This window comes from Scomber scombrus, chromosome 21, assembly GCF_963691925.1.
Source record: "Scomber scombrus chromosome 21, fScoSco1.1, whole genome shotgun sequence".
Taxonomy (NCBI): Eukaryota; Metazoa; Chordata; class Actinopteri; order Scombriformes; family Scombridae; genus Scomber; species Scomber scombrus.
In genome coordinates, this window is record NC_084990.1 from 23,902,645 (window position 1) to 23,912,644 (window position 10,000).

At 38.3% G+C, this 10,000-nt stretch overlaps 2 protein-coding genes across 2 annotated transcripts in view; both read left to right on the forward strand.

Moving 5' to 3' along the window:
* Positions 1-2,155, forward strand: part of LOC134003432 (microfibril-associated glycoprotein 4-like) — a 2,220-nt gene extending 65 nt beyond the window's left edge. Inside the window, exons 1-6 of the mRNA XM_062442637.1 lie at positions 1-9; positions 267-422; positions 985-1,023; positions 1,111-1,207; positions 1,294-1,461; positions 1,858-2,155. The exon at positions 1-9 is cut by the window's left edge and continues 65 nt beyond it. Coding sequence (XP_062298621.1) covers positions 1-9; positions 267-422; positions 985-1,023; positions 1,111-1,207; positions 1,294-1,461; positions 1,858-2,111 — 723 coding nt within the window. The 3' untranslated portion in view covers positions 2,112-2,155. The remainder of the gene's footprint in view (positions 10-266; positions 423-984; positions 1,024-1,110; positions 1,208-1,293; positions 1,462-1,857) is intronic.
* A 4,854-nt stretch (positions 2,156-7,009) lies between these two features.
* LOC134003420 (microfibril-associated glycoprotein 4-like) overlaps positions 7,010-10,000 on the forward strand; it is a 4,502-nt gene continuing 1,511 nt past the window's right edge. The window contains exons 1-3 of the mRNA XM_062442623.1: positions 7,010-7,367; positions 9,165-9,243; positions 9,501-9,656. Coding sequence (XP_062298607.1) covers positions 9,235-9,243; positions 9,501-9,656 — 165 coding nt within the window. The 5' untranslated portion in view covers positions 7,010-7,367; positions 9,165-9,234. The remainder of the gene's footprint in view (positions 7,368-9,164; positions 9,244-9,500; positions 9,657-10,000) is intronic.

Consider the following 10,000-nt stretch of genomic DNA (forward strand, 5'->3'; position numbering starts at 1 on the left):
ATGATGAAGGTAAGTTTGTGAATTTATACACCTGACTGAATTAATATTGATCAGAAGTTTCAGTCAGATTCTCTGAAATAGTCTGTGGTGATAAAAGAGTTTCTAACAATTTCCTTGTATTTATTTTCATTATATATTTCACTTTTAAAGTTTCATTCTTTAATTCTGTTTACAAAGCTACAAAATCCCAAAATACAGTCAGTTGTTTCTTCTCAGTGAGTTTAGTTTTATTTTATTTTGTGTGTGCTGCTGTGTTTCTGTTGCAGCTGGTTTCAGTCTTCCTCCTCCTCCTGGCTCCAGTGTTGACCTGCTGCTTACCTCTCGTCCTCCCGCTGGACTGCAGTGACATCCATAACAATGACAACAGCCAACTCAGTGGAGTGTACACCATCTATCCCATCGGAGCCACGTCTGCTGTCCAGGTACACTTTGTTAGGGAATTTTCCACAAATTACGTATCGTACATTGGCATACACTGGGTCAAACTAGGCACTGAGGTCATTGTAAGGCTGTACCAAATCTTAACAATGAGACATTTAGACAGTAGGTGCTCATGTCTGCTACGTTTGGGGAAAGCAGGAGACACCTTGATAGTGTTGCTATGGTCAGAGATGTGTTTGCCTGTTTCTCTGAATGGAGTAAAGGTAACTGTTGTCAGAGGTTGGATATTGTTGACCCTGAGGAATGGAGGACAATGGTGCTGAGCTGTGTTCCCAGACATTATTGTCATTTGTAGACCAATAGACTAAATTCTACATCACTGGCCTCTTTATTAGGTCCACCTGTGAAATCTAATTGAAAACAATGACTGACTCAGTATTTCTAGAGAGAAGTTGAGACTTCTTGAATATGAGTCAGTTGGAGCAACTAGCAGCTGTCAGGGACACTTTAAGGTGCTTCAGACTCAAGTCGGGGCAGCTGCTGATTGATTGAATAAAGTTTTAGTAAAGGATCACATTTACTAATGAGTGTGTTTGTGTGTAGGTGTACTGTGACATGAACTCAGCAGCAGGAGGATGGACGGTGAGTTTTTGAACAGAAGTCATCAAGTCACAGCTGAGTGGTTTTCAGTATGAACACTTCCTGTTTGACCGTCATAATAACCCCCAGGTGTTCCAGAGGAGGATGGACGGCTCGGTGAACTTCTACAGGCCCTGGGATCACTACAAGAAGGGCTTTGGTAGCCCTGCTGGAGAGTACTGGCTGGGTGAGAACAGTCATGTGACTTCATGAAACTCTCTGTTCATTAAAACAAACAAACTCTGACGTGACTTCGTGTTTGTGTGTTTTCAGGCCTGGAGAGTCTCTTCCATCTGACTCTGAGGAAAAAGTTTGAGCTGCTGGTCGACATGGAGGACTTCAGTGGGAACAAAGCGTTTGCTCGTTACTCCTCGTTCTCCATCGACCCAGAGTCCCACGGATACAGACTGCATGTGTCTGGATTCACTGATGGAGGAGCAGGTCAGTTACTGTTAGCAGTTAGTACTTGTGTTTGTCTAATGTTTGGTTTCCACATGGAGATACTGAGGATTTCTGCCCTTATATTGGATTATTTGTGTGATTCCTTCAGCTAAAGAAGGATTCACACAGATTTTCAACTCAGTAACAACATCTGCTCATGTTTTATTATTTACATGAAGCTTTTTTTATAAACACATTTAATGAAAAAACATAAACGAGCCCCAGCAGGTTTCAGGTGTTTTATTTTATTTTTATTTGTACAAGTGGTGGCCATAGCAGTAGTACTGTATTAGTAGTGACAGTTGCAGTGTTAATAGTTATATAACATTATATAATATGGTGTCATTAGCAGCAGTGTTGTGATCATACACATGTTGTTTTCTTGTGTTTCTGTAGGAGACTCCCTGAGTAATCACAACGGACAGAAGTTCACCACCTTCGACAAAGACCAGGACTCCTGGAGCGGTAACTGTGCCAGAGCCCAACTGGGTGCGTTCTGGTACAACGACTGTCACAAAACAAACCCCAACGGCATTTATCGCTGGGGGGCTGATGGCACTATCAATTATGTAGGAGTGGACTGGTACCACTGGAAGGGTTGGAACTATTCCCTGAAGACCTTCAGCATGAAGATTCGTCCTGTGCAGTAATTCTCCAGAACAAACTAACAGAATATCTGTTGATGTCTTTCTTTATTTCTCTTTGATCTAATCTGTAAACCTCACATATAAATCCAATAAAGATTTCCAGCATGAATAAAAGTCAGTGTGGAGAGTGTTTGTGAGCAGTTGCTGGGTGTAAAGTATTTTGTCAAACAGCTAATGGCAGAAATGACATATTGTGCTATTCATTAAAGTCTGGAAACATTTTTACCTATAAAATGAAAGTGAGGTAAATTTATCTTTTTTTAATATTTTAAACACATTTTGGTTACTGGAATGAAATATGATCGAAATAGACACTGCTCTTTTAAAAAGACACATCATGGTGTATCTTTTTCTTGGCCACAAGATAAGATTTTTTATTTATATAATAAATACAGAAAAAAAGAGAGACTGAATTTGGAAAAAAAGCGTTAGGATTCAGGTTATCCGTCTTTTTAAAACAATTTCTTGAGATAAAAGTCTAAGAGTTAAAAGTCAGATGTGGAGTGTGTGTGTGAGCAGCTGCTGGGTGTAAAGTCTTGTGTCAAACAGCTGATGGTGTAGAGAAATGATTGGACAGGTGGGGAACTTAGTGGAGGATCCAGAGGAACAAATACAGAGCAGCTTACATCAGAAACATCACATGAGATCACTGAAGTGATGAGGAACCAAATGACAGATGGAGTTGACTTGTATTGGAGCTCACAGCAGCTTGAACTCTGCTGAAATGAACACGTTCCACCACTAGATGTCTCTGTTGTCTGTATTACTTCCATCTAGTTGTATCCACAGACTGACTGTATGTCTGAGCTTTCAGCAGGACACAAACTACACATGAACCCTCACACTGTCACAGAGTGGTGGAAAGTTACCGAGTACATTTACTCAAGTACTGTACTTAAGTAACATTTTTGAGTTACTTGTACTTTACTGTAGTATTTCCATATGATGCTACTTTCTACATCTCAGAGGGAAATATTGTACTCTCTACTCCACTACATTCATTTGACAGCTTTAGTTACTTTTCAGATGAAGATTTGACACAATGGATAATATAACAAGCTTTTAATATACAACACATTGTTAAAGATGAAACCAGTGGTTTCCAATCTTTTTGTCTTTTGACGTCATACAAAAAGCAGTTTGTAGTCGGCTCACATTTCAGATGTCTACGAGTTGTTAACAGCTCCACCAAATAGTGATTTCTTTCCCCTCTAAACTTCTCACATGGTTTCATTTCAATAAATGTTCAAATGATCCAAATATTTCGCCAAAAATTAGAAAAAAAGTCCAAAATCTGAAAACAGGAAATGTCACAGATTGCAAACAAGCCACACTGTCATTAGTGAATTCACTGACTTTTTGTTTTTTATGTTAATCTTTTAATTTTAGGTGATTTTAACATTCACATTCTTACATTTAATTGACACTTTCAATCTTACTCTGTCAATTATGGGCCATACTCATGTACATTATTATTCTCTTCATCTTATCTTAACATCTAGTATTCTGGTCCACAATTTCCAGATAAATGAGGCCAGCTTTTCCTGACCATTGGTCCATCATGTTTTCCACTTTGCTCCCCTCCCAGACTCCTAAACCCAGTCTTGGAGGTATCTAGTAAGAGGGGTAATGTACCTGGAATGGATACCTTTTTAAACTTTGTTTATTGTCTTTTCATACAAAGCAACAACATTGTACAAAATGTACAGTTCCTTCACATATATACGTCCACAAAGTATATTAACGGTAATAACACATAATAATAGAAGAAGAAAAAAATTAATATAATATATATTTAAATTAAATAAATAATTAAAGATAGAAAATAAGAAATAATAAAAGTAAAAATAAGAAATAAAAACAGAGATGAAAAATAATAAAGGTATACAAGTATCAACAAGACCAGAATGACACATCCTGTGTTAGTTTGTGTTTTATTTTGAAAGTTGTTCTCTCCTTGTGTATTTTGTTAGTTTTACTTCCTGTGTTTCCCCTGCCTTTGTTGATTGCATCATGTGTTTCACCTGTCTTGTTTCTCTCACCTGTGTCCTGTTATTTATTACCTTATCATGTCTGTATAGGTTTTGGTTTTCAGTTCAGTCTTTGTCCGAGTCTCTGTATTTTGTAGTGTGTAGTTTTTGCCAGTGTTCATTCGGCCTGTGTTTTTTTTTGTTTGAGTTGTTTATTCCTGGTTTGGCCAATAAAGTGCCTGTTTCCTGAGACTGTCTGCCTTTTTGGGTCCATCTGCGCTACTCACCGGGACAGAGAATACATGTATCAGTGTCCTAACTTGACCTGCGGCATTGGTTGAATCTGTCTATTATATTTAACATGCCATATATTCTGACAAGAACATTTTCGATGTCGACTTTACACGTGAGGAATGGACATCCCAAAGTCTGTCTATCATGTCACACGGCACACAGTACCTCGTTTGAGTCGTACTTGTATGCTAAATTCTTCATCTTACATTAAATATCAGTCAGTACATATTGTAAGCTTCCCTCACAAAGAGAAAGGGATTAAATAAGTAATGTAAAATAAAGGGGAGACTTCAAATAAAAAATTAAAAAATATATACATTTTGGCGCGCAGGTGGTCGAGTGGTTAAGAGCACATGCCATGTATGCAGCGGACCCCGGCTCATGTCCCGGCTGGCGGACCTTTCTGCGGTTGATGGCCACCCTTAATATTCTGTTCTCTATTTCCACTTTCTTTGTTTTTCCCCATTAAAAAAAAAAATATATATATATATATATATATATATATTATTATTATTTTCTCCCTGAAACAAACATATAAATCCAAATAAATAACAATTGATAAGTACCATTTCTAATTTTAATTCTTAGGGACCATCTTAACTTTTGTCAGGTGATTCAATACCATTAAAATGATGTTGCCACATTTTGTAAAATTTATCTTCCTGTTTTTTCAGAGAAGAATTTAATTTTCTCTAATTCCAGGTGTTTCATTACATCCCTTATCAGGTTTAGATGTGTTGGAGCAGTCTTCTGTTTCCAGTTAAGCAAGATCAATCTTCGCGCCAGTAGGCAGACAAATGACACCATACTACGCTCCATCCCGGTTTCTATCACATTAGAGTCTACTATTCCTAGAATTGTTGTCAAAGGGTCTACGTCTAAGGGTCTTTTAGAATTTGAATCTTTGACCTGAAATATATTTCTCCAATAATTTGATATCCTTAGACAGTTCCAGAAGATATGAGCTAATGATGCTGGGCCATACCAACAACAACATTCACATGAAGGATCTTTTTCTGGGAACATTTTATTAAGTTTTTGTTTCCACCAATGTAGACGGTGAGTTATCTTAAATTGTAGAGGACCGTGTCTCACACAGACTGAAGATTTATGAGTCTGTGCGAGAACCATCTGCCATTGCTCCTCTGTAATCTCCCAACCCAAGTCCTCCTGCCACGCCAATCTCAGATGGTCCATGTTGTTGTGGATGTCAGCTGAGACAGTTTCTCATATATTTTTGAAATATTTCTTTTCTTGTAAGGATGTAGTGACAGAATCGTTTCCATTGAGGACTCGCATGGAGCGTTAGGATACGATGGATTATTTTGTCTAATAAAATTCCGTACCTGCAAATATTTAAAAAAGTGTGACTGAGGTATGTTGTATTTTCTCTGCACCTGTTCAAATGTTGGAAATACCTTATCAATATATACATTTGCAAAGCTATGAATTCCTGTTCTATGCCAATCATAGAACATTGTATTATTCAATGACTGTGCAAAGGAGTGATTTTCAATTAGAGGACTTTGGAGAGAGCCGGCTTGCCATCCATAAAATGTCCTGATGTGACACCAAATCTTTAGTGTATGAAAAACTATAGGATTGTCTAATGAGTTAGGGCATACAGTAGGTAGGGCTGAGAGCAGCAAGGCTGAAGGAGAAGAGGGACGGCAGTGTGCCTTTTCCATGTTTAACCATGACATAACTGATATTCGTCCAAACTTGTTCAAAATTGACAAGAACCAAATGTTTTTATTATATCATCTCCAAACATGCCCATAGACCTAAAGTCTTTTTTCATACAATAAATACAGTCCTTAACCCTGCCATCCCAAATAGTCATAAAGCAACACTGGATACTTGTGAATATTATTCATCAATGAAATTCATACTATTCGATCTCAGATCTCACCACACACCCACGATCAGTCAGATTTAAGCTCATGCTCCACAGTCCTCACCAGCTTTGAACCAATTTCTCTCTTCTTTGACAAACATTATCTCTCCTATGAATCATACTACATGTCTGTCAGACATTCCCTCATACTTACTGTTGGGCCTTGGTTACAGGTTTGGCTATCGGCAATAAAAATTGATTATTAAAGATATTTTTAATTGCCATATTCAATAAAAAGTATGAATAAGAATTCATAGTAGTGGGGTACCACCCTGGAAAACGGGTAAAAAATAGCCAATTGGTTCAGTCTGGTTAAATGAATAAAACATAAATACTGAGATATCAATTTGGAACTTTGATTAGGTCTTGTTATTTATCAGACAAAGCAGCCAATCAGAGAGCTGTAATTTGGTGCTGTGTCAAACAAGAAACATCATATTTAAATTTTCTAATGGAAAACAAGAGCAGCCTACAAAGAACTTTGAGGCAACTGGAAAAAAACAGAATGATATGTATCCATAGCTGAGGTATTCAATATAATACTGGCTGCAGTGTTTCTTCTTCTGCACCATTTTGCTGACATGATAAGATTGTTGTTGTTTTATGATGGTATCCAGTTGATAAAATAATAAGAGCTTCAGCAGTCAAATACAATAACAAGGTCAACGGTCCATATAAGTTTGGGTTGGAGGGTTTGATATTATTTGACTAAAATCAATGCATTGTCACACAGTTGTGGACTATTATCATTATAATACTTATTAAAAACACACTGTCTGCAACATACCAGATGTATGGATGGGATTGATCTTTAGCCTACAACAGCACTTTTTATTTCCTTGTTGGAATAAAAGCTCCAACACATCATACTTTATGATCCTACTGATAAACATTTATACTGCCTATTAATATTTGACTTTTGTTCCAGGTTAAAGATGATTACATGCAATTGAGATTGTTTGTGACTCAGCAGACCTTATAAACCTCCGGCTGTGAGTAACTTGTTCATTCTTCTCCTGGTTGGTTTCCTGGTTGAAGCTGCTGATTAATTTCACCCTCACTCATCGGCTTGATTCTGATTATTTTCAGCATCTAAAGGTAACGTAACCAACAGTTTTCATCATGTTTTTGTCTATGGGTGTTTAAATGATCTGATAACAGTAGAGATGATAGTTATAATGATGTGTTATGTTGATTTGTTGGCTGGATTGGCGAATGAACGAAAACAGGGGAAGAAGGAAATTGAATGAATTATTATTGTGTAAACTCCAACATGACATTTTTCATCCAGAAACATTACTCATATTAGAGTAGGTATAATAATGAGATAGTGCATAAAGAAACACCAACAAGTCCACTTCAGTTAAACATTCATAACTAAAACTGGTACTCTAGGTTATGTCTAGTGATTGACTCAAATGCATGATGCAGAGTTATTGAGTGTGTCACTGTAGAGACCTGATGAACAGATGAGATGAGTGTTGTGATTCAAATAAAAGTTAGAGCACCAGTTTAAGCAGGTTGATGAAGGTTTTGCAGTTAACTTGCTTGTTCACTGGGGCTGCTTCTCACAGAGGATGGAGTTTGATGTCCAGAGATGAGAAGCTGGACTCTGGATCTTGTAATTTGTAGTGAGTTGACCAGTTTGGATTTGAAAAGTTTATTTTGAGGTATTCTGTTGTTCTAAATCACATCTTCAGACTACAAAAATGCAAGCTTTCAACTGGCATGATGGAAAGAAATACCAAAAACCAGGAACCACAGACTCTTACATAAGAGACTGCGTGTGTGTCTGTTTTCTGGTAAATGTCTGTGAGTATCTGTATGTCCTTGGGCATGACATATTTTGCAGCATATCTTGCTCCTTATTGTGGTTTGCCCTTTGAACAGTTGTTTGGTAAATCATTAATGTCCTTAAAGTCAGAGTTCACAGTGAGATTACATGTTGGTGACAGCTCATCTCTGTTGGTGACTGACTCTCAGAGGTGAGTTATGATAGCCAATGGGGAAGGTGATTTATCCAAGTGATACTATATGTGACCAGATTGCTGTTAATCTATCTTATTGTCTTTCTGTGCTGGTGGGTCACATTCGCAGTGTAAAAGCTCATATTTGTATATTTGTTTGTATTCACCTGATCTGAAGGCAGTTGGCTTCATAGGTCATCAATCAAACTGTTAATCACTGATTAGGTGCAGCTGTAGAATAACTCATGTAATGGGTCATCATAAATGTCTCATTGTGACTTTGACGAAAGTCCAACTCTTCTCTGTGTTTCTTCGTGAACCAAGATGAGTAAGGATGCTGACTTATGGCTGACTAACCCTGTTTGATAGGTGGCCACAACCTACAGTAGCTAAGGTTGAACATCAGGCCTGTAGGGGGTGCTAATGGGTCCACACAGCCTTCATGGTAGTGAGCCCTGCTGTTTGCAACACCTCTACATTAGTGACGTAACCACTTCTGTGGATGTTGAGGATGGAGGCAGCGTGTTCAACAAGGTGCCGGTGGCAACAGTACAGGACCCACAACTCAGCATCATACAGCAGGATGGTCAGCATGATGGTGTGGTACACACTGACTTTTGGTGGCTAATCTGTTGGTGTCAAAGGAGATGTTGCTGCCCAAGTAGCTAAACTGGTGGAGTACTTTCAGCCAGGTCTGATCTAATAACCTAATGACCTGAGCCAGTCAGTAGTAAATATTTGATCCCAGTACTGGAACAGAGTCTCCACAGTGTATGTGGATGTCAGGTTTGGGGCCCAACAAAGTCATGTTAACAGGAACACACACACACACACACACACACACACACACACACACACACACACACACACACACACTCAAAGACATCATGTTTCCACTTGTACAGAAAATAGTTTTATATTAATACAGTTCAGACACATCAGAGCATCCAGACTGACTGACATCAAGATTTTCATCAGATCCCCTCAGCAGAACTCTGATGATGAAGGTAAGTTTGTGAATTTATACACCTGACTGAATTAATATTGATCAGAAGTTTCAGTCAGATTCTCTGAAATAGTCTGTGGTGATAAAAGAGTTTCTAACAATTTCCTTGTATTTATTTTCATTATATATTTCACTTTTAAAGTTTCATTCTTTAATTCTGTTTACAAAGCTACAAAATCCCAAAATACAGTCAGTTGTTTCTTCTCAGTGAGTTTAGTTTTATTTTATTTTGTGTGTGCTGCTGTGTTTCTGTTGCAGCTGGTTTCAGTCTTCCTCCTCCTCCTGGCTCCAGTGTTGACCTGCTGCTTACCTCTCGTCCTCCCGCTGGACTGCAGTGACATCCATAACAATGACAACAGCCAACTCAGTGGAGTGTACACCATCTATCCCATCGGAGCCACGTCTGCTGTCCAGGTACACTTTGTTCGGGAATTTTCCACAAATTACGTATCGTACATTGGCATACACTGGGTCAAACTAGGCACTGAGGTCATTGTAAGGCTGTACCAAATCTTAACAATGAGACATTTAGACAGTAGGTGCTCATGTCTGCTACTTTTGGGGAAAGCAGGAGACACCTTGATAGTGTTGCTATGGTCAGAGATGTATTTGCCTGTTTCTCTGAATGGAGTAGAGGTAACTGTTGTCAGAGGTTGGATATTGTTGACCCTGAGGATTGGAGGACAATGGTGCTGAGCTGTGTTCCCAGACATTATTGTCATTTGTAGACCAATAGACTAAATTCTACATCACTGGCC